At 38.6% G+C, this 25,424-nt stretch overlaps 1 protein-coding gene across 7 annotated transcripts in view; it reads left to right on the top strand.

The window, feature by feature from the left end:
- Positions 1–1,294: 1,294 nt before the first annotated feature.
- LOC128732492 (ankyrin repeat and KH domain-containing protein mask) overlaps positions 1,295–25,424 on the top strand; it is a 49,583-nt gene continuing 25,453 nt past the window's right edge. For 6 of the 7 annotated variants that reach the window (XM_053825755.1, XM_053825750.1, XM_053825752.1 and 3 more), the window contains exons 1-2: positions 1,295–1,998; positions 25,093–25,131. In XM_053825755.1, coding sequence (XP_053681730.1) covers positions 1,435–1,998; positions 25,093–25,131 — 603 coding nt within the window. In that variant the 5' untranslated portion in view covers positions 1,295–1,434. The remainder of the gene's footprint in view (positions 1,999–25,092; positions 25,132–25,424) is intronic. The other variant, XM_053825754.1, reaches the window with a different exon arrangement.

The following is a 25,424-nucleotide window of genomic DNA, read 5'->3' as shown; positions in this document are numbered from 1 at the left end:
TTGTTGTGGGCTAGATGAGATGTTGGCTACACGAAAAATGTATGGGAATGACATTTGTGACAGTGGGGTGGTGGCAAACTAAATCTTGATGTCGCTGCCATCGCTGCTATGTAACTCCAGCACAAAGTAATATTGATAAAGGTACACACTTAAACAGTTCGGTAAATTTTACCGAAATCTAAACAGCTGAACGTTCGGTAAAAATTTCGGTCGTGCATATCGACGTTTACGGATCTTTAGTATCGTTTGGTAGCATAAAAAATTTTACCGAACGTTCAGCTGTTTAGATTTCGGTAAAATTTTACCGAATTCGTTGCTTTTTTTTAAGTGTGTACATGGATATTTTTTGATGCGTTTGGCAAACTATTTCTGGAGGGCGCCACCGACAGCTTTTACACACAAAAATTCGATTACTTCCTTCGAGCCTGTTAATCTGTTCTCTGTGGTATTGCTGATTGCAATGAAAATTGTACCATCCAAAGTGCGATATCGCTCCTAAAAGTGCTATTTTGCATTAAATCGTTTCGGTATCTTCGGCGCACTTTTTTGTTATATTCCAAGCAATAAGTGCGCCGAAGAAACCGAAACGATTTAATGCAGAATAGCACTTTTATGGGCGATATCGCACTTTGGATGGTACAATTTTCCTTGCAATTGACAATACTAACACAGAGAACAGACTACCAGGTAATCGCCAAAAAGTGTGTAAAAGGTTTTTATGTAATCTACGGGTAATCCTTCATTAGAGCACCCCTCGAGCAGTAAGTGGCAAATTAAATCTTGATGTCGTTGCCGTCGCTGCTATGTAACTCCAGCACAAAGAAATATTGATAAAGGTACATGGATATTTTTTGATGCGTTTGGCAAACTATTTCTGGAGGGCGCTACCGACAGATTTTACACACAAAAAATCGATTACTTCCTTCGAGCCTGTTAATCTGTTCTCTGTGGTACTAATTCTGCGCGGGCCTTAACTTTTTTCAAAGGTGCGTAGTAATCAATGCTGTTGGAAACCCCTTGGTGCATAGTAATCACCTGGTAATCACTGCTATTGATCTCCCCCCTTGGAAGAGCCCCTTGGTGTATTTATTTTTTATCGGGACAGTATCGCTAGCTTGAAAATCGTTCTTTCTCTCATTCGCTCTCCGGAAATGACGAAATAGCCCTGCCCGATCCATATTAGTAAAAGAGAGAAAGCTACAATTTCGTACAGGCTGTTTCGCTCTCACTGCTGGCTCAAGTAAGGCAGAAAATCGAACATGGCGACAAATGGGTACTGGCAAACGAACGACGAACAACGCAACGACGACGGTCTCCAGAAGAAGTGCGTTTTTGTGCGAGAAATTTCCGGTTGAAAAGTAGCTCTAGTAGCGTTAAAAAGTGCGTTAAACGCAAGTTGAATGTGTCCGGCGTTGAAATCCGGTGCCGGACAAAATGCAGAATGCAGAACAATCCGGATTGAAGAACCGGGACAAATCGAGAAATGTGAAGAAATCGTCGCTGGTGAATCAATCGAATTCGAAGGCCCTGCATAAGCAGCAGCTGCAGCCGTCTTCGTCATCCAACAGTAATATTAGTGGTGGTAGTGGTAATAGCTGTGCTAGTGTTAGTGCAAGTGGCGGAAGCAATCGCAGTAGTAGTGGCAACGGAGTCTCACTTTTAAGCAGTGGAGCTGCTGCTAAAGGGAATAATCCGAAGCAGCAACAAAATAATTTATGTCGTGTCCAACCGGAAGTTGGAGCAGTACCTTCCGGAAGTAATCTATCTGGTGGCTTGAGTTTCAACACTAATCGAGAAGTAAATAATGCTAAGGCGATGTCTACATCAACGACAGCAGTAGGAAATAACAGCACCTCCGGAACGGCAACGGGTGGAGCAGGCCGACAGTCCAACAGTCAGCATTCGTCTCCAGCCAAATCCGATACCGAGACAACTTTTTCGGAGTTTCAACCCCGTGTTTCGGACTCGTCGGAATCGGACGAGGAATCAGTATCGGAGGTAAAATTTGCGATTATTATCCCGTTTTTTTTTTCTTCTACTGTATAAGGTGGCGATATGAAAGAGTAAAAAATTAACCTAGGCAAAAGATCCCGTTCAGTGCGGTTCTCCCTCTCACGTTCCAACTCCCTGTCGGTCAGCCGGGTTAGGATGTGTATGTAGTAGCTCTACTCTACTCTTTTTTCGATTTTATTTCAATGGGTGATTCCTCGGGGTTTCCTCTACGATGTGCCTAATAGACGGTTGCTACTCTCTTATGCAGTATGCCGAAGTAGTATAGTGTCAAACCGTCATCCGCATTACGGCGGCGGAACAGTCACGGTTAGCGCTGAATATGTATGCGTACGTGCGCACCGTGTTTCCACGAATGTTCAATCTGATACGCCTGCGGTCAGTGCGTCCAAACCCGTCTAAAAGATGCGCTGGAAGATTGATAAGCTTAGATCGATAATCCGGGAGAATAGATTTTTTCCATCTTCAAATTTTCCCAATAAGTTGACCATTCATAATTAATAGAACTCTAGGTATTTCTTAAACAACAGTATTATAGTCCGTACTTCACCCAACAACATGTGTAACATTTTTAAACATGTCTTTAAAACACAGACACTATGTATAAAACAGTTTACTTCTGTTCCTCCTTATGGAACTCCACAGGAAAAGCAAAGCAAACTGTTTCATTTCTATTGGCTAATTCCTAGCAAAATTTTCTCAAGTGCAATAAGCACTTTAATCCCAGATAAACATTCTTAAGTAGTCATATTAAGTTGTGAAATCGTGTGCAAATTGCAAAAATTTTAAACGTTTGTAGTTTTTTAGCGCATTGAATAATTTAGAATAGGTGTAGGTACATCGGTAGAACAAATAAAGCTTACAAAACAGGAAGAACTGTCTCATTTAATTCTACTAGTATATTAAGTTCACTTAATATATTAAACTAATACATGGTACGTTGGAATTATGGTTAATGAATATTATAATTCATCAGTGGCTCAGAACTATTAAGAAGAGACTAAAAAAACGAAAAACAGGTAGTAGTGACAGACTATCAACAAAGTCATATTACTCATATAAAAAATGTGAAGACTCTGTTTCAGCAAAAAAAAATGGCAAGATATGACTTATTAATGAATATTTTTGATAACGAAAGTCTTTCCAAGAGACGAAGGAAATGTTAGTAAAGTAATTTCTGTTCTTTTTGCCTAAATTAATTTTGTTAGTTTATTTGTTATTTTTTTTATTTACTTATCACCATTTTCGTTTTCTTCTTTCGAAAAATCCACTGGTTTACATTATTACACTATGGTTTCTTAAAAATATATTGACTGCAACACAAATATCTGGAGTAAGACGAAATGGTTAAAATGCAGTGAAACTACGAAAACTTTAAACGCCCATTTAAATCAATATGAATACTACAGTTCATAATTATTTATTTGAATTACTTAGAACTTGATACAGCGCGATCAAGAACTCGTTTCGCAAGTCAGCATCGATCTGGCCGAGACATCTAGCACGTCGACGTCTGTATTCCTGGCTCCGGTGGGGTCCGTGAAGAGCATAGATTTCGCCGCACTGTCTTCCAGCATCCCCGTGACATGACCGGCTCGATGTGGCCTCTCAGCTTTCGCTATTACGAGTACCGAATCTGTTTAGCGTTTTGTACATCGTCCATTTTATGCGGCGCCGTATGATCCTTAAAGCATAGTATACAGTTCCAAGCGAAGTGAAAATCGAAGCAAGTGAAAAAGCGTGTCTTTTCGCTCGCGGGAAATAAAGACTGTGGATCTCTTCATAATTTCATGAGCTTTCGGTTTACAGTTCATGCGAAGTGAATTGAAGGGTTTACAGTTCGAGCGAAGTTAAAATAAATTTAAAGCCAATGCGGTATTTACAAGTGGTGCAATGGTGCTGCAGTAATTAAGTGTAGCGCAAAACATTTTCAATACGTTTTTTAAACCGAAACACCAGTAATAACGGTTTGGCGTGACGTCTAATTCTACAAAAAATCCGCATTGCTCTTTGCGGTATGTTTTTGGAGTCATGAAGTTTTTTTTTGCCAATATTAATAAATATTTTCCTATTCCACACCTCTACACACTCATTGGCTTGAAACGTCAAGTTTTCGCTAGCTGCAGCCTTGTTCACGAACGTAGACGCGCGCGAAAGAAAAGTACCCAAGTGAAAAAGATGTCATCCACAATCTTTAATTTCGGTGGATCACGTTTGTTTACAGTTCCGAGTGAAGCGAAATGCAGTTTTTGCGCTAGTGAAAAAGTTGAACGTTTTGTATGGGATTTTCACTTCGCTCGGAACTCTATACAGGGCTTAATTAAAACGTCGTGCGGAGGAAAAAATTAGCCAGACTTCCAGCTTGAGTGCGTCGTGAATTTTCTTACTGGTATTTTCGGCGGTATCGAGAGATCCCAAATATATAAACTTCTTGACCGCTGTCAATAGTAGTGATACTGTCCATGGACGAACGTTGTTTCCTCTGGAATTGCCGTTAACAAACCAACCATTGACCAAACTCGTGACTTTAATCATGACCTTGAAATGCGGTCAGGCATATATTAATATTTTTTTGAAACGATGATTCTACAATTGATGAAGGGACGGTAAGGGGAAGTAATGAAGAAGGATTTTTTCGGGAATGAAGGGGAAGGGTGGAAAGGAAGGGGGGGGAGGGTTAATAGGTAGCTATGCTTAACAAGTTGTCGTTGTGACTCCTATCTTTTGTTGTTGTTTTGTTGACAAAAGATAGGAGTCACAACGACAACTTGTTAAGCATAGCTACCTATTAACCCCCCCCCCTTCCTTTCCACCCTTCCCCTTCATTCCCGAAAAAATCCTTCTTCATTACTTTCCCTTACCGTCCCTTCATCAATTGTAGAATCATCGTTTCAAAAAATATTAAACCAACCATACCAAACAGGAACTCAGCCAAAAAAATTAATGTGATGTAAACTAAATTAGATGAACCCTATTTGATTGTACGAACTTCTCTATACGAAATAGCCAATTAGGATGTGAACCATTTCGCGAAATTTTTAACTTTTTGGTTAAAATTTGACAGTACGATGGTTTTTTGAAAATAACCCTGCTCGGGAGCATAGTTAGTTTTATCCAAGTTCTGAGACCCAATGAGATATGCCACAGGTGAGGAAAGAACTTCGATGTGTTTCACTGATTTTTCCTTGAATTTTTTTCACCAATGTATGGATGTTTAACTTATAACAAATTTGTTTATTCAACCCGAAATTAAATGAGATAAATTTTATCTATGAAATAGGAGCAAATGAACACCAAAAATTCATCCAATTCCAACCTGGACTGAATAAATAAATTCGCTGTTATAAAAAATACCTTCATCCTCACCTTATATATGCTCTCATTGAGTAAAACAACTATCAATCTGTCAAATATGAAATGGTTCGCATTCTGAACGGATTTTAACCAGTCGAGGAGAAATAGCCATCGAACTGTTAAATTTTAACTAAAAAGTTAAAAATTTCGCGAAATGGTTCACAGCCTTAGTGTTTTAAGTTTTGTTTTCTCAAAGTCTTGCTGGGTGTAGTCCAATAATTTTAAAATACTGTTAAAAAATAGGGGAAAATGAGCAAAATGGAATATGAAATATTCCACCACGCACACATATAAAGATTTTTTGACATTAGCTGGGGCCCTCGCTGAGGCTGTTTGCAGTAGGAATAATATCAACAACATCAAATTTCAAACTCCCGGATCTCCTCCTCCACTCTTTGCTCCCTTCTCACTCCTACATAAACGATCCGCAGCTAATGTCATTCTCGTTAGTGACGAAACTGCAAATTACTTCATAGTAGTATTTCGAATTTGGCAATAACTGCGTGTCGCCTGTGTTGCCAAAATCAAAACCCTTTTTTGATATGAAAAAATGTAATGCGTTAGAAATTGATTAATTATCACGATTTTTTCACAATTGCAAACATTTGATGTTCCAAAAGCCCGGCAAAAGCTTTCCGGTCGGTGCAAGCAAGCTTTTTTCTCCCTGCGGTAAGACGTGGTCCTTCGAAATTGAAAGTATCTTTCAAAACATTCTAAAACTATAAAAATTTTTCGTGGACCTACTGACGGCGTCATGTTTTCGTCATTTAAAACATGTGTGCGGAAATTGATTGATATTTAAGCATATTTCTGGATGTGAAAGATTCAGTATTGCCAAAAGCGAATACTTTTGTTGCCAAAATCCATAGTGCTTTGTTGTACCTCGAAGGTAACTGGCAGGGTATACAGAATGGAATAGTCCTGTTATAACAGAGACTATATAAGGTGGTGTGTTGAAAATTATGCTTCAGTGGTATTAAAGTATACTTAAATGTTAGCTATTTATATCATTCAGAGAAAAACAGAGATCGAAAGACTAGACGTCTTTGTATCGGTTATAAACACGAAAATGTCTTGAGTTTGATTAGATTATTTTGTCGGGTTGGCACACAATCGAATAAAATATTGTTAAGTCCTATATTCCTAATAGCAAGCAGTTGGTAGGACAGTACCAGGGGCCAACTACGGATCACATTTTTTTTGTTTTTGTCATGGTGTGGACTTATCACTGCGACCAGTATAGTTGATCTATCGTGATATGATTGTGATATCGCCCGGCTGTTTGCTATAATGCCTATTAAATTTCATGCGTGCTTGTTGTGGGTATTGGGGTTTATCCTTCAAAGCTTGATCTACTTTACCCACTTATTCCTCGCTGCCAGTACTATCCCATATTATAGCCGTCCCTGGCGAGGACTCATTCGTACCTCTTCTGACCAGTACACTTAACGGAGGGACATTTGCACTGTCAAGAGGCGTCAGAGTGTAAATATAGAATTCAGCGTGAAGCAACTGTAAATGGAGGGGCCTGGGAATAAAGCCATGCTAAAGTCACTTGACATCAAAGAAGACTCCATAACCTTGTGGCTACGGAGCCCCCCTACGGATCAGATTTACACACATCCTTCAGATTATTCAGATTATTCAGAATGTAGTTTTCGTAATCGTAATACTTTCATCGATTCCGTAGTACTTTCATATAATACACCGAATGGGAACGACTATTGCAGATATAGTAACCACGAGTATGGATTTTCAGATAACCTTACTCGGCTGATCGAAGCTACTGTTAACTGTTATAACGTGTTATGTGCTATATGCGCATTTCGGGAACACTTCAAACGGTTTGAATAACATCATAAGCTATAATAAAAGATACAATAGAGTGGACTATCCTGTTTTTATTTTAACATCGTTCTTGAGTTCAATCCGACGAACCAGCATCGACACTAGAGATACGATGGCAATGACCGGTGCTTTCGATGGCGAGTCCTCTCATCCTCTATGAAGCACAACATTTTGCATCGTTTGTGCACTGTTGCATTGTTGCATAACATTAAGTAATATATGCTATTATAATTATGTTACCCGTATAATTTTGACATTAACATTTACAATATAGGATGCTGGATGGGTAGGTCTACGGTGGGTCTTCGTCTACTTTCCAGACATATAGACAAGAAACCAGCTTCATAACCAATTTTGATGCGAATTACATTCAAACTAACCTGGTATTGATAATTATGGATTTTCTCTTCGCTATCGAGGAGCAGAATTATGTTAGAAAATTACTATATTTTACTATTTGTTCAAAAAATAGAAGTCCTCTTGGTTTTTCTACCAGTTTTGAGTACGACGAAGAGAATCTGCTGATCATCGGAGTCACTACTTGAAATTTTGAGCTGTGATTCAAACTATTTCCACTTTTTATAGTAGTTGGGTAGCTCTTGCATGCATAGATTTTTGTAAATAATTGCTGTCTGTCCATGATACACGAAAGAAATCTTGCTTAGGACGAAGTGAATTTTCGTATGACGAACCCGCTGGAGCACAAAAAATTGTTCCGCTGAGAAATGTAAGTTTCGAAATATTTTTAGGGTTAAATGGGTATACATGTACAGGCAAGATGTGTCAGATTATCTGGTGTAAAAAACTTGAGTACTTATGGATTAATTCTTATAAAAAGTCGCAAAAAAGTATGAATCGTGTTTACGTATGACGAACAGGGTCCGTAACCCTACAGGGATTAGACAAGGTAATTGGGATAGGCAAAATTTTGACAAAATTAAAACGACTTCTGCAAAATAAGACACATTTTTAGATGAAATCAATTGCATTCAACAGGAAAGTTTTTCAATCTTTACAGAAATATTTTGAGATTTGGTTAGTGGGTATCGGAGATATCTTCCGGGTTAGCCGGGGGTATGACAAAAACTGATTACATTTCATCGCTTCTATTTTGTTTCATAACCGAAATTAAATAGCATTCATGTTTTGTCCCAAAACTGGACTTCATTTCCAGTCGTCCAGTGAAAAAAAACGGAAATCCGTTGAGAAACAATTAGGAGTTATGGCCATTTCTATGAAATCAGTGCCAGTAACAGCTATCGCTCTGACCTTTTTATGTCATGACGCCAACTATATCAATACTTCTTGCTTCTAGCAGTCGAGCGCCGGGGTGGCTCTTGCCGTATCAAGAATTTCTCTCCACTGTACTCGGTCCTGGGCTACTGGTCGCCAATTCGTAAAGCGTCTCAAACATGCAAGTAGGCTTCAACCTGGACGAGCCATCTAAGACATTAGGCCCCTCTATGTCTGGTGTCGGCGGGGTTCTTGAAGAGAACGGATTTCACTGCACAGTCGCCCGGCATCCTTGCGACGTGGCCGGCCCAACTTCAACATATGTCAGGTGTACAAGGGGAATCTCTCCAAGTAGTGCCTACAACTTGTGATTCATACGCCTACGCAGAGATGCCAGAAGTGAAGACGTCTTCATTTTGAAGACATTTTTGAGGATTTATTTTGAAATGTCTTCACTGGAAGACACTTGAAGACATGTCTTCACCATGGAATTTAAATAGGCGGGAAATTCTGGAAAGCCGGAGGAAGACAAATGAAGACATTTTTTCTTGATTCGTGAAGACTTCAAAAATTCACCTGGTAACCCTGCGCCTACGCCACTTTCCAACCCGGATACCCCCGACAGAAGTGGTCGTTTAGGACAACCGAAACTATGTCAATAAGAATATCAAACTTCAGAATTTTCCAGCTTTGTAACGTTACTAAAAGCATTTTTAGAACTGGTTTTACATGGTTGGATGAAGTGGTTATTTCTCGACGAACTTTCGTTCTTTTTTCATTAGCCGGCAGCAAATTGAATTTTTGAGAAATATAAATGTCGAAAGAATTTTCATACTCGAAAAAAAGACAAGCCAAAAAATTTTTTTTGTAATTCCCCCGGATAACCCGGAATATCTTTTGGCGTTTTTGTCGACCACTGAATAAACAAACATTTTCGGGAGAATAAACAAACGTTTTCAGGTTGTCAGTGTATTACTCATGGCGGGGTTGAAACTGTAAAAATACCCAGAGCGAACCCGTCGTCTAAAAAGTTCAACCCAGAGCGAAACTAAGTTCAACCTGAGTAAAAAACAAACGTTTTGACAGCCATTCGATTGGAACTAGAGCAAACCTAAGTTGGACCCAAGCAAAAACAAAAACGCGTGTAAGATATTTAAAAAAAATTGAAATTTCCTCTGCGAATGATATTGGCCTTAGCCAGAAATGTCTTATTTTATAAAAGTTGTTGCCGTTTGAATTTTGTCCAAATTTTGCCTGTCCCGACCGTTTTGTTTAACCCCTTTAATATTTAAAAATCCAATGGTATGGAAAGTAAAATGAGTCACAAAGCGGTTTAAAATTAATTGAAACATTTATTCATCATTCATTCATCATATTTAAAATATCTAGTATATTAACACAAAATGAACAAAAATCTTTATTTTTGGTCAAATCAGCTTGCGCCTTTTAATTGTTTTAATTTCTCGAATGAAAGATGTCCTCTGGTTCCATATAAAATCGATTCAGAAAATTGCCAGTCCACCATTTGACTGACAGCACTGTCCACTACCGATGGTGTATTACCTATAGTTGAAGATAAAAATTAAATTCCGTTCGTTCATACGGCCAGGCTAGGAATGGTAGTGAGACATCCTTCATTACGAACACAGTTCGAATTGAACTAAACTATCGCACCTACAAAAAAAAACAGCAGCGCTCTTATGTTTGCACTAAGCGAAATCCACAGCGCCAGCAGAAATATTTTTCTTGTCCGCTGATTTCTCTTGCTGTTGTCACTTTTTGGTCTTCGACTGTTCCACAGCACCGTTTTATTTCATTCATTCTCTTCATAGCAGCTAAGTGTATGTGTGCCAACCGCTGTACTGCAAATACCAGTAAAAGTACGTAACATCATTGAAAACTTTCTCGATGAAGCGATTCAATCTGTCCTCATGTACTACGTGCTAGAGTCAAAGGACACTCCTTTCAATACATGAGTAAACTTTCGGTGTTGTTGCCAGTTTGCTGTCGATATTTAAGATATTTTTGTTTGTCGAAAAAGTCCAGAAACACATGAAACCATCTTTTACTTTGCAAGTATATGTATACTTTAGCCAAGTAGGTATAACACAGTTCGGAATGTGAAATTGCGTGTCTGCAGCAGTATGCTCGCTGTGTGCGTGTGTTGATAGACTTGTAATTGCAGCAGGCACCAATCTAACGGCGACGACGAGGAGCTCTCACTACTTGATATGACGTATCGTCACCGATGTGTGCGTGTGTTCGGATGTCTGACCTGCAAGTCTGCTGCAAGAGAGGAAATTTTGACGTTGTGTCGTTTTCGCCCATCAAGTCCACGGGCAGATCGATCCCGTTGAACTATGGTTGGTATCTTCTCGTACCGACATACTGCCAAAGTTTAGCTGACGATGTTATAACAGTGGATTTACAATTAAATTTTTACATAGTGCAGTGCTTGACAGTTTCCATAGACTTCTAAACCGAGGGCGTATGACTCATGTTGTCGTCGTACCCTCTTTCTATCAGAAGTAACAGCACGACTCATTACATGTTCAAGAGAAGTATTCGTCTATACCGTCGTAAAAATGAAAATGTGCAGTGCAGTGATTTTAAAATACCACCTGATTTCGTAAGTCGGCACCAGAAGATTCCATCAATTGTGTGTTTGAAATTGAAAGAAATCTGAATCTGTAAACTGCTAACTGAGAAAGCTGAAAAGCGATGGCCAGTTCATAAAAGCAGTAATATTGAAACGAGTGTGCAAAGCTTCCAAGAAAATGGCTTCCACCTAGTGTACCATCATGCTTTTCGCTTAAAAGACGGATTAACAGTGCGAAAAGTCGATTTTCTCTTACAAATTGATCGAAGCCAAACGTGCAGTAATCAAAGAAGCAAACGAAAGAAAAAAATCTATATGGTACTGGACATTCGAAAAGTGTTACGTGCTCTGTGAAGAGGGAAAAAAATTCAAGGACTGTGAAGGACTCATGTGCATTCAGTGCAATAAAATAGTGGCAACACGGGACAAACTGAGTGTGGTTGCTGCAAAGTGAAAACTGAATCGATCGAGACGGGTACGGGTGCCACAGTTGAAAAGGAGGAGTGGTGAGCGATCCAATGAAATGGTTAATCGCTGCGAAAAAGTGGAGCTGCTGCTAGACAAGGTGAACATTATGATCGGATTGCAGTGTCTGAGAAAAGAACACCGAAAGTGAAGTGTAAAAGCATTTACACTAGGCGTGGAATTTTGATCAATGGTTTATGTTCAGAAGTGGCTTTTTAATATGCTTGTGGTTACGACTTATTACAGGTTTTACTACACCTTTCAACGCTCCCATTTGAAACTGTTCGACAACTTAGTTTGAATTCACCCCTGTTTAGCGATGCGTTCTTTGTACTAGTCCAACATTGTTCAAATTCTCTCCATTTTTTGACTAAACATGCAGAGAAAATTCGAACATTATAAGCTTAACTATAGAAATAAAATATTAAATGCGTGAGGCGAATTTTATCGATTATTCTTTGTTGGCATGTTATTTGCATTAAACATTGTAAACTATAGAAGAACCTAAGAAAGATATTAGCAAATACTTTACCAACCTAAAAAATCTACACTTCCAAAAACTACATTTATTTCTATAAACAAATCAAATTTTAAATGGAATAGCCTTTCTAACCAACTATTAATTTCAGAAAGTGGCAAAGTTATCTAGTTTCAAGAAGTACGTTTGCTTGCCTTTCAAACCATATTTGGGATAGAATTGATGTCCTGAAAGTAAATTGAATATATTGCAGTCAAAGTAAATGATATAGCCAATGGTATTAGAAGTTCGATTTTAAGTCGTATTCGAAACGCTGAGTGACATTTGGATTTTATTTTGGAACAAATAAAGTGGGACAGATAAATCTAATACATTGCATTTCTTTGCAATACAATCTTAAATCTTTCCTATTTAATATGTACATTAGGCCACTTTGGCAAAATTCTCTCACATCGTCAGAGTGAAGGAAAAGATACACCGGCACCAGTAAAATAAAATAATAGTTGAAAAATAGGCACAGACAAACAGAAGAGACGCTTGCGTTAATTTTATCGTCCAATCAAAAACCACTCATTTTTTCAAAAAAGCATGTTTCGCAACATGACCACACCGTGGCGCGCGAGTGTTTCTTTGAATTTCAGTAAAAAACCACACAAATGTAAAAACCCTACAGCATAAAACCCTGCAAATGCATGCTACTCCGCAACATGCATAACATAGGGTGCTAGTGTGCAAGCGAAAAGTGTAGGACCATGGCTTTTAAAGGATTTTTTTCTATGTGTCATGTCAGTTCGTCAGTGATATAGGCTTTGCATAACCGTATAAATACGGTGTCTCACTGTCTCTTTCATGGAAAATTGCGTAACAAAAACAATTGCGTACTAGACTAATTGTAATAAAAAACAATACTTTACATTTTCAATTAGATGACAACGAAAATCATAAATACTTGTACGACACTCGTTACAAGGCTGCAATGCAGTTTATAATGTCACATATAACGTCGACCACGCGGTATTCCTGTATTACACACAAATTTTGAGTGTCCCCATTATGATAAAATCTTCGATGTTGGTTCATGATAATCTTCATGACCATAGTAGCGCGAAGACAGCCAAAATCCTCTCTCGGGTAATTATGTCTATTTAACAAGAATGTTTTGAACCATTAAACACCACACTTTTTCCCGCAGAGATAAAAAACAGACCTTTAAGAACGTTTTTTTTTTTCAGATCAATCGCAAGACATAGCAGACAATTATTTTTAATTTAGTCCCTATCCCCCAACGGTACGCTGCGAAAATTCAAATGCACGGAACTAACGACTAACATCGGCGTGGTTGGTATATCGTTTCGGAAAGGCTTTTTTAAAACCTGAGTTTATTCAACTCTCTAATCAATACAATAATAGTGCATTCCAAAAAAGTTGATCCATGATAGATACTTTTTTTTTCTCAAAAAGCAATCAGCGCAAATGTAGCAGGGTTGTTTAATTGGATGTTCAATAATATCATAGACATAGAGTAACATTTATTCAGTCCTTTGGCCGGATTGTGACTCCAAACTAGCTTTCTTCGACCATTATGAAACAATAATCTAAAAGGCAAATAACATGCTAGGTTTTATCAAATGCTTTAACCTTTAACTATAATTTTTTGGATCCATGTACTATCAAAACACTATTATATTTCGCTGTAAGGTAATTACTGCAATTGACCAAACCTCGTGATTTTAGTCATGACCTTGAAATGCGGTCAGGCATATATTAATATTTTTTGAAATGATGGTTCTACAATTGATGAAGGGACGGCAAGGGAAAGTAATGAAGAAGGATTTTTTGGGAATGGAGGGGAAAGAGTGGAAAGGATAAGGGGTAATAGGTAGCTACGCTTAACAAGTTGTCTTTGCGACTCCTACCTTTTGTCCAATGCTGGAAGGTGCATGGGTCGAACCAAGCTATAATCTGAGATTATAACCGGATTTGAACCCACAACACCCGCCAGGTCCCTGGTAGGAGTCACAAAGACAACTTGTTAAGCGTAGCTACCTATTACCCCTCCCCCCTCCTTTCCACTCTTTCCCCCCCATTCCCAAAAAATCCTTCTTCATTACTTTCCCTTACCCTTTACCGTTCCTTCATCAATTGTAGAACCATCGTTTCAAAAAATATTAAATACTGCAATATTACAACACTGTATCGTCATTTTTTACGATCACCCACTTACGTTTGGGAATTTCGTAAGCGCAAAAATAATGTGAAATTCGTTCCACTAAATTGCATGATACTCGTACATACCATTGGCTTTATAATGACTCGGCAAAGACGTAATTATCACTTTGTCATTGAGTACATATTCCAGCATTCCAAGCTCCTGACATACAACTGGAATTTTACAAGCTATATTTGCTAAAAATCTTGTGAAACAAGAACCTATTTTCACAATAAAAATGGTTGCTAAAATGTGTCCCGTAACGCCGGAATATGTCAATAGATAATCGTAACGCGTAAAAAAACAACAAAACAAGAACAATTTTTGTTGTTGTTTGGTTTATTATAGAGTGGTTTAAAGAACAATTTTTAATTTTTATTTAACCCCTCTAAGGTCTACATCATTTTTAGCACCGGAAAATTCACTAAAATGGCCGTAACATTTTTAGCTTTCAATATTTTTTCACCAAATTTGGGAATTTTCCCGAAAATATTTTCTATTTTCATAATATTTACAGATAATGACCATATGTCATATGACCCCGGACTTATTCCGGAGTTGCTTGGGGAACCGTGACATGGCTTTTTTAGATAAAGTTGCCAAATATATAAAATCTGTTCGAAATCTGTTGATTTTTGTAAACATATCATCGACTGTGGACATATCAATTACTTTATCGCAGTTACGAGCCATGGTGCGCACCATCCGGATCTGTGGGGACACTATGGTCCCGTAACCAATTCCCATAAAGGGACATTTCCGCATCAGTAAAGTATGTCGTGTCGCATATCAAAAAACATCAGCATTAGACAAAATAACGATTAGTGGTCATCTCATGTCTCTCGGAGGCCATATGCCGATTCCAAGTCCCGGACTAGTTTCTTCGAAATCCGTTCCGTGTTTGAATCAGAAAACAAACCCTACCCGGCCCGGAGCCAATATCAATTTCTTACTCGTACGAGACGCAATTTCTTACGAGAAAACATAGCTACAGGATAGGTATCCAAAAGGGTCAAAACAATCAATCAAATAACGTGACTGAACAGCCTCTGGTTTAGAATCAGAGTGACATCCTTTTGTAATCAATGAAATGAGCTTCGATTGCGGAAGTAAAAATCGGTTGTTCAAAAAAAATGTATTGACTAAATTGTGTCATTTTCTTCGCGCACTTTCTTCGAAAATCATGTTTCCTTCCTAGTATCGATTTCCCATTGAATAATTATCTAGGGAAAAAAGGAAAACCACGCTTAGCGGGCCGGTCCATAGAAAACCGCTGGTGGTTGCAACAGCTATTCACGTTGTTTCTATGTTGAGTACATGGCAGTACTGTTCCAGTCGGCAATTATTCGCCAACTGGAGTATACTGTAGGTACCTCGCTCGCTTGGAAAAGCACGAGGCCCGCAACTATTGCGTTGCGATGCTGCCTAGTATTTTGCTCGTTTTACCAAGCATCCGTCGCTGCGCCGTTTCCTTTTTTTCGCTTTTTAGCAACCTTTCAACATAAACTCATTCGGGCGGATTGCTACCGCGTCGAATTAAAATGAAGATCTCGTTTCTCATTTAACACTTCATTCTTCATACTGGATATTTTTTTATGAATTTCTTTTATTGAATTTCGAACTTTTGATACTGTTTATTCAGTTTTCAGTTTTCGCAAAGCGTTCAGCTTTCGTTAACCAGAACACTACACGTATATTTTTACAACATTCGACTGACCGCTGGCCAGTGTACATAATTCATAATTCAATAGATTATTTTCATTCAGTTCGGCTGCCACGACATGCCGGTTGACCGTCATCCACAGTTGACCACACTGTTTGTATGTATCGTTCTAGCTATACATAGTGTTCCGCCACATCGGGGAAGATATGCGCTGCACAGTTTCATTCGGCCGATTGAAGCTTTTTCTACTCACAGCATGCCTCAGGCCAACCCATCGGTATGGAGTGGCAATACAGATACATCGATCGTGCTGTCTCCGTCCACTTCGTGTCGATGATCACTTCACATATTATAGGTTCATACGGCTGGCTCGCGGAGAGCGAACGTGTTGCTAGCAAACTGTCAGCTGATTTAGTTCAGTCGCAATCATCCGCAGTTCAGTGATGCCAGATAAAGGACTAAATCGGGGCTTAGATTTGTAATTATTTCGTAACAAGGAGAACTTCTTGTAGAAAACCATTGGCATAACTCCAGTAAAGTTTACAGATCAGATGTCATGGAGGCAAATTTGTTCGTCATCTTTTGCATTCGATAGCTTAGCGCTGTAACCGAGAATTGCAATTAATAATTGCTCGGTTCTATCGGACCTGTTTCCATTAATTATAGCAGCGTTTCGAACTTTGGTCATGGTGTAGTTTGCGAAGCGGATTGTTTTTTTTTCGTTCGCAATGGCTAGCGTCACTGCATATAGAATAATTTACTTTGTTCTAGAGTAAACAGCTCTAATTTAACTGCCAGTGGAGTTAGAGAAAATTTAATCTGTTTGTTGGACATTCTTACTCACATTTTACCAACACCGCATTGAACATTTCATCAGTTAGTGATAAAATGTGCTTCTTAAAATAATTGTTTTTCATTTATGCACACCTGTATACTTTTCATGGGTCGTTTATAGTAGGTGGTAGTATCGAGGCAGTACATGCAAACGACGATACGATGATCGCGTTAACTACCATCATTGCGTCACGTACAAAAAAAGAAAACTAATGAAACACTACCAATACATACAGTCGGGAACCATTCGCTGATGCCCTTCACCTATCCGTCGTTCATATTCTTCTATTAAGAGGAGAAGGGGCTGCAGCTGGTTTGCTTGAGTTGATGATAGGCACTTCTGTTGCTTTGAAACCCGAACTCGAATTCAGTCATGTTTACCACTACAACCAGCAGGAATAGTAAGTTGTATTTTGAACAGACATCTAAGTGAACTTTAGGAAAATTTTGAACTAAATACTATCAAGCGCACATTGTTTCACGGTGTCTAATGTCTGAGTCTGAGAACGCATAAAACGAAGTTTGTTATGTTTTCCAAAAACGGTTGATCTCACGATTCTGAGTTCACACAATGTAATACAATGGCTCTGAAGTCTAGCTTAAGGGGGCATAGGAGTTTTATTCCTATGTTTATTTTGGATAATGGGAAACACAAATTGATTTGGATTTTTTGCATTCTATATATATCGTTCAGTGACAATGGGTAAATGGTCAGCGGCCTTTCAGGCCGAAAAATGTATCATCCTAGAAAGTATGTACTGCAATATTCTTGAAAATAAATATAGGTATGCAAAAATATGTATTTTCTCAAATAATCAAGCAGCTCTGAAAGCTTTAAAATTTGTTGCTTGCAATTCTACCTTATTCTAGGATTATGCTGTGTTGTTTGTTTAGGTTGCCGGGTACTGTGGTATGGAAGGAAATGAAAGAGCAGACGAGTTAGCCAGATTTGGAACTGCTCAAAAAAGGTTTGAGATCTTTTAGCGTGGAATAGTTACTGATCACTGACTCACTATGCAAGTTAATATCATCTAAAGGTAATAGGAAAGTTTAATGATAATAGAAGTCACTCCCTACGATAAAACTGAACCTTGTCGTGGTGTAGGGCTTTTTAACTAATCAGTAAATGAACAGCGGTCACGTTTACTTCTGAATGTGGGTATATATCAAAATACTTTTGTGATTTCAAGTGGGACTCGGGGTAAAAATTTACCAAATGTGATTGTTGCGTTGTTCAGAAAGTGCTTTTATTCCGTTCAAGAATAAGGCCAGTATGGGAATCTCTGACAATAGATGAAGTTTTCTGGGATTCATCCCTGTTTATAACAACTGTCACAAATATCTCCGAAAAATGTCGGATTGATTGAGTTGGTCGGGGGCTTAGGGTTAGTAAGGGGATGTAAGCGGGATACCAGATCCGATTGGATGCCAAAGGACCACTCTGTAATGATTACGGGTAATAGCACTTCTTAGGTAGCAGATGGGAAAATTAGGTCAATTCGTGTCGCGTGTTCAAGTTTCGGCTAGGCGGTGCTGCTAGATAGAGTAGGATTTTTGCACTGGCCCCGTGGCTGTCCTGAGCTCTGATGGCTGCCCGCGGGCTCTGTCTATGGGAAGGGGTCGAGTCCAGCTTGTGCTGCGCTCAATTTACTTTGTATCGTGGGAATGCATTGTGAATGCTAAGGGGATGAAAGATTAAATTTGCCCTGATAAGTTGATCCGAAATTTGTCTTATCTATTGGTTCATTTGTGGTTGTTTGTGTTGGAAAACTAAAAGCGGGCGCGCGGTTGAAGACCAGTGTCAGGCGGGGCTGACGAATTCTCCACTTCTTCACTATACCACATATTGCAACTCGAGTGGTACAAAAAGTCCAAAGCACATTTACAAATTCGATCTATTATTTTTCTTCTCATCATCATCATTATCATCATCATCGTCATCATCATCATCATCATCATCGTCATCATCATCATTATATTTAAAATATGACATTCCGGCCTTTGGCAGAGAGATCTTAGAGTCAGTACGTGGAGTCCGCGCAGGGCCGAAACGCCTCCGCCTGCGGGTATAGGCGTGACGGCTATGCTTGGGGCTCTACCTGTGTTTTAGTGGGCGCCAGTGCCTGTCTCGTCAGGTAGAATTGATGTTTGAGGTCTCCCTGACACTTTGTTGACAACACAAAAGGGCCCAGCGCAGAGTTTTATACGCTATTAAGCGACCAGTTGGATAACCCGAAAAAAAGGAAAAAAAAGGAAAAGGAGATCTTTTAGCGTGGAATAGTTACTGATCACTGACTCACTATGCAAGTTAATATCATCTAAAGGTAATAGGAAAGTTTAATGATAATAGAAGTCGTTTCTGATATCTATTGTGGTCATCATACGCTGTGCAATTCATGGTAATATTCAATAACAGACGCAAATTTCGTGATAAAAGACACTTAGAGCCTTCGGAAATATGGACCAGTTCTCAAAAAACTTAACACAATTTATTCGTAACATACTACCATGTTGATACAATGCCTTCAATCAAGAAAACAAATTCAAAATTACAGAGTAGTTGTTCATAAGAAACGGCATACAACAAAAGAAAACATCACAATAGATCAAAGAACTGGTCACAATAATCCAGTGCTCCTAGCTCTCAATAAAGGAAAAAAGACCCAAAGATTGCAGGATTATGCTGCTTGATCAAGAGCAACAACCTTTTCTGCAGACTTAAATTTGTGTCTGCTGTAATGAATGGACGAATCATTACCTTCTTGTCGGATTTTTCGGTGTAAGCGACCTTTACTGAACCATCCAGAACCATCCTTTCCTTTCAGTGAGGTGCGATCTCAGTATTACATGTAGGTTTAGTCATTCATGATGATACAACGTGATTTCTTGGTCAGCAATTTGTCGTACTGTTCCCGGACCCTCGGTTTCACGGATTCAGACTGTTTGGTGCTTCTTTTTGGCTGCCTCTGCTTCAGACGGCTGTGTATTCTCTATGGCATGCATAACGCACGCATGTCACGCAAAGGATACCGCTTGTACTAATCCCTCATTATTCTGTGCATCGAGGGTTAGCCGGGCCTGGTTTTCAGCCACGTCTCGAGCAATCTTCGAAAGTGCACTGTTCTCCATGCTTGCTCAACGCGGTTTGAACTACTCTGATGCTTCCACCTTCGTTCTTACTTAGTTGGTCTGGTCGAAAGACCACTGACGGTTTCCCCATTTTTGTGCAATTCATTTTCATTGTTCGGGAAACGCATTTTAGATTTCCGTGCGAAATACCGAAAAAATGACGACAGCTGTGTTTCATTTACGAGTAATCAATTGAATTGGCCCCGTAATTTTCCTGTACTCTAACAGCCGACTGCGAAGTCTGTCGATAAAGAAGGGTAATTTATAAAAAACAGTATAATCCAAGACTTTGCTTTGCAATTGAATTGGACCAAGCTTAAATATAGTTGAATAATACTGTACGATATTTAAAATGAAGGTTACTTTTTAGTGTAACGTATAGAAGGAAATAAGTATAAACAATTGATCGATATTACTCATAACAAATTTTTACAGGTACCGATCCTTAACAATGACTGTAGTAAGATTGTATGTATGTATATATGTATGGGGTAGCCACCATCACCTCAAGGGTTTCCAATTGTATGCAAGTAGAATTACTGCACAATCGAATTTATCTACCCAGCAGCTTTCATGTCAATGTTGTTCGTGATGGACCAAAAGGTGTTGGGTGGATCTATACATAATGTTGCTTACATAATTCCACGGGAATATAAGACACTCCTTCCAGCATAGACCTCCGGTTTCTAGACCAGCGTCGTACAAGCTTATCTTGGGTGATAATTTGTGTGCTGGAAGGGTGCGCTAAAATCCTCTCCGACCTTATATGAGACTTGGGATGGTTACCACATCCCTCATCCAGTCTTCGATCCATTCGATACTCTGATACTCCCTCCTTTTTACTATAATGATGGTATATGGCTATCCTTACCAGTGAGTGTAGTTGGATTACGCGGAAACTCTGTTAATAAATCACTGAAACTCATTTTTACTCCTTACTGTGACTATCAATCTTGTTATCGACAAAACTATTCACTATGATTTTTGAAATGAAAAAACAGTTTTTGATCAGCGTAGATAATATCTGCTGACAACACAGCTCATACCAGAGCTTGCGAAGTGCAACGTGAACGAATTCGTCAATATTGCATTTCTACATTGAATATCGAATGTAAAGCGTATTCTATCAACTGTGATATTGATGCTGCAACAGATGGTCTTTGAACTTTCCCTTTTTCACGTTAATGATGCAGAGGCACGCTATTTTAAAACTTTTGCCGCCAAATAATGTCCCGTTCAAAATCCCATAGAATTTAAGACTGCGATAAAAACTAGAGATTCCTATTTGTGCGATTCTCGTGTTCGCGCAGTACGTACAAATTTATAAGCCAGTCGCCGTATATTCGAATCGACTGGGAGGTGCCGCTACAAAGCTAATAGGATCTGTGCAATTTTCCTGTACTCTAATAACCGGCTGCTTAGCTTGTCGATAACGAAGGGTCAAGTTCTTAAGGACGTTTATACCCATGGCTTTGCTTCGCTTTAAAAATACAAAGTTGACCAGCAATTTTTTTATGAAAATAGGCCGATTAACCAACCTGAACCAGAATGAACAGAACTGAAGAGAATTACAGGCAAATTAACCGTAATCGTTTATCCAATTTCAAATCACTTTGTATAAGTGAATTCGCTACTGGTTCACTAGTCAGCTGAATTCTAATGCGATATGACAACTAGAAATTGTTTGTTTTTTTGTTTTTTTTATCATGTCATGTTGGCTCGTATGCGGTAGCTTTAAGGAGCGAACTTTGTTTGTTTAATCAGAATAATATTATTTTCAGTTAAAAATAATGTATTTTAATGCCGAGTTATACTCAATTTACGTGTGAAATTTATATTCTTCCAAAATAAGGTAATGCAAACATGCAGCGTGTCTTGTATCCCGCTGTGATTCGATCTGTTGAGGTCAGCCATGATAGTGTAAGCGTGCAAAGTTGTCCTTTTAAGTATATACATTGTACGTATACATGTTTGAGCTTTGACAGTGCTGTAACACTGTGGACCAATTTGCGATATTCTGTAAAATTCACAGTACAAAGACGAAAAAAACAACACTTCAGTCGTCTATGTCTGTGATGTCCACACACGAACGGAGATAAACCATATGGGGTTCACCGTACTTTTGACATTTCTCACATCATTCGCCATCACCATAGCAATATTAATCATCTGCACACGAAATGGTGAATAGATTTGGTCAGCGCACACAAAATCGTCCCCCGGTCATCGTTTGCAGTCTATTTCATGAATATACGACCCTCACAGAAAAGCGGATGAGTGGGCAATATGTAACGTAATAGACAATCATTCGCAGGGTCCACATGCAGTTGAGTTTAGCTGTGAGCTAGCTAGCTGGGCGATTTCAGCGTTTTGTAGTTTAATTGTTTAGAGGTTTTCGCCATTGTTTGTCGATTGCCATATACCAAACCATTTTTCCGTTTGTCCATGTCCACGTCTATCGTTTTTGATATTCATCCAGCGATGCGGGGGACATTTTGTAAAAATGTTTACAAAACAAAAAAAAAACTAATCAGTTTCTAATGTTAGTAAAAACATGAATACATATTGAGAACAAAATATGTTGTTCAGCAAATTCATGCTGTTCTATTCACCGACTAACGTTTTCGGTTTCCCAGTATTAGCTTCAATTTTAGTTATCCAAAATGTACAACCAGCTAGACTAAGACAAGCTTCAAAGCACACATAATTGAGAGAAGTTTTGCAATATTTGGCACACCTGCTTTAGGCAAACTTCGAGATAGAAGACGACACAAACTAGATTTGCAACAAAATACCTGCCTAGGTGAGCACATTCGTGGGCAGGAGTATTCACTATTTGCGGTCTATACGTATCTATGTACATTCTGCAGGTCAAATTATATCGTGATCTAAATGATGGTGTATAGGTGCAGAGTGAGACAGAGTAAATGGAAAAAGTAACAACGCAATCCGCTGATATTCGACATGCCTCGCTCGCTTACTCTCTCTTTCTCTCTTCCATTTGTGTCGACCAACAAAAGTTTCGAGGAGAAAAGAAGGTGTATGGCAAAAATTTGCGAAAGTACCGATTTTCAATGGGTGTGTAGTTTTGTGAATTTATATTTTTCCTATGCCCTCGGCATCGACGTTTGGTGCCTGGTCGATCGCCAATCGTGCCAAGCAACAGAAAATGAACGACCGAACAAAACCTAATGCTTTTTCAACGTCTTGGTCACTCGAGCCGAAGAGGCAATTTCCTATATTTAATGCCTTTCCTTTTTGTCTTGCTCGCCGCTGCTTTGAACGACAAATCCGACCAAGTAACTCAACTGTTTCGTTAGGCAACTGTTAGTGGTTGCAATGTTCGAATTGAGTATCTACCGTAAGTAGTCGCTAAGTTAACCAACAGAAAATTGTCTTCATCATAGCGAACTTAACTCAAATCTAACTTCGACTCAAAGTTTCAGTTGACTTCTACTTTTTCGAGTTCGACTTTTTCAGCTTTTAAAATCATTTTCACCTAACATACAAATTGCTTTTTGTCCCATTGTGTTGACTGTACCTATTATATTTGTATAAAACCAAGTGAGAGGAGACACACTTGACTTGCTACTAGTTTCACGCGGAAGGTGATGATTGCCAGCTTTTAATAGTTTTCATTCAGTATTTACACTGAAACTGGTTGTAATTTTTTTTACCGAACAATATATAGGTACATGATGCAAGTGAAAAGGTTAATTTATGCTTTAAACTGAACCAATATGATACGGCTTTGTTCAAACAGTTTGAAGGTCGTTCACCTTCCACACCTTAGAAAGGTTAAGTATAATCTTCTGCACATGGGTGATAACGAGTACTGGTCATTCAAAAGTCACATTTTTCCTGCAATGTCAGATGCTTCAGATCCTACGTTTTTTTGTTTGTTTATGCAGAATTCACATAAGCAATTTTATTTAAGCGTGTAGGGCGCTATATCTCTGCATATTAGCGTTGATAGGAGGAAATGCTTATCAACTTAGGAACAAAATGGCTTGTTTCATTATGCCTGATTTTTGTTTTCAGGTATAATAAATTCAAATTTGTCACGAGGTTTTCGAGTCACTTTAAATCTCGCATGTGCATAATATTTTTAGATATAAATTATCATATTATGGTTGTATATGAGCACCAATGGCATTATATTAAATTTATTAAAAGGTATTTTTAAAGGTATCTTAATTTTCGTAATTACTGGCTTTACCAGAAAATTTTTGAATAGTCAGGTTAGTCTCATATAACTCCCCCCATCTACTAACAACAATTCCTTTCCCGAAATACTTGTGAAGATGCAGAGGATTCCCTGGTCTTTAGTAGCAACAAGTATTGGACTAACATTCCTTCCCATCCCACCAGGACCCGCATTCGGACGTGGCCGGCGTCGGTATTGATCAGCATGCAGGGACCTGATAAGGTTGCACAATGAGGAATAGCGTGCTGTCCCAAGTATGCTCTTTCCAACCATCATTTTGCAATTTTCATCGGTCCTGGTCAATAACGGAGTAGCAGCACACGGGCGGTATCCTATGCTTATGCTATGCTTATGCTAATTCACATAAGCAATTTTATTTCAATCGAAAATTATCATTTACCAGTATTGCTATTAATTCAAGCTAAATATCCACTTAAACAATACTGAAACAAATTCTAGATCCCGTAAAGTGAAATCATTTTATAGTAATATAAAAATATACATGCTGAAACAAGAACTTTTAGTGAGATTTTACATAACACATTTTTGTTGCATATATGGTTTACTTGAAATTTTTTCAGTTTTCTTGGGATTCCCTTTAGTATTTTTTCCGGGCTTGGCCTATCACAAAAGTTGTTTTATTGCCTGTTGAGAAAGTATCGCTATAAAATAAGTGTCGTAAAGAAACGTTAAAAAAATCTGATGCTTGATTATTTGAGAAGGTCAGACTTTATTCTACAGCTTTTACTACAAGCAATAGCGTCTTACAATCGATAACTCTGCATCACTTCGACACGCTTGCTCCTGTGTGGTAGCGAATGTTCTTGATCCGTTCATATTGCCAAACCCTTGATGGGCTCTGCGTCATGATTAACTTCGATATCTTTTTGTGTTCTAACGGCTCATCTCAGTGAAGCTCTAATTGTTTGTAAGCATCATTCTATACATCAGCTCATGAACGCCTCTTCCCCTTCACTTTGTTATTCTATTTGTTAAATTTGATTCTTTTTTATACATGTACGTACATTCTTCCGATTTGTTTCTTCCTCTTTCTCTCTTCTAGATTCTGCTCGCTTGTCTCTGTCTAAGGCCAGATTTGCTGGTAAGTGTGTCATCTCAAGACACTTACGATTGACCTTACGCCGCATTGGAGTATGTCATTCTATCTATCGACATTCGTGGCTGTTGCGTTTTGCTTTATTAATTAAGTTTGTTTTTTTTTTTCGTTTTGATTTTCCTTTGTTTGCTAATACTGACCCTGATTCCATCCTATTTTGATGTTTATCCTTTATTTATTGATACATTGAGATTAATTTTGTTTGTTTGATTTCTAACCCGCTTATCGTTTTAAGGATCAAATAACTTTGTCGAGCATCAACGTGACTATGCATTTCT

Source organism: Sabethes cyaneus, chromosome 1, assembly GCF_943734655.1.
Source record: "Sabethes cyaneus chromosome 1, idSabCyanKW18_F2, whole genome shotgun sequence".
NCBI lineage: Eukaryota > Metazoa > Arthropoda > Insecta > Diptera > Culicidae > Sabethes > Sabethes cyaneus.
Note: the sequence above shows the minus strand (reverse complement) of the source record. Positions and strands in the feature narration are given on the sequence as shown.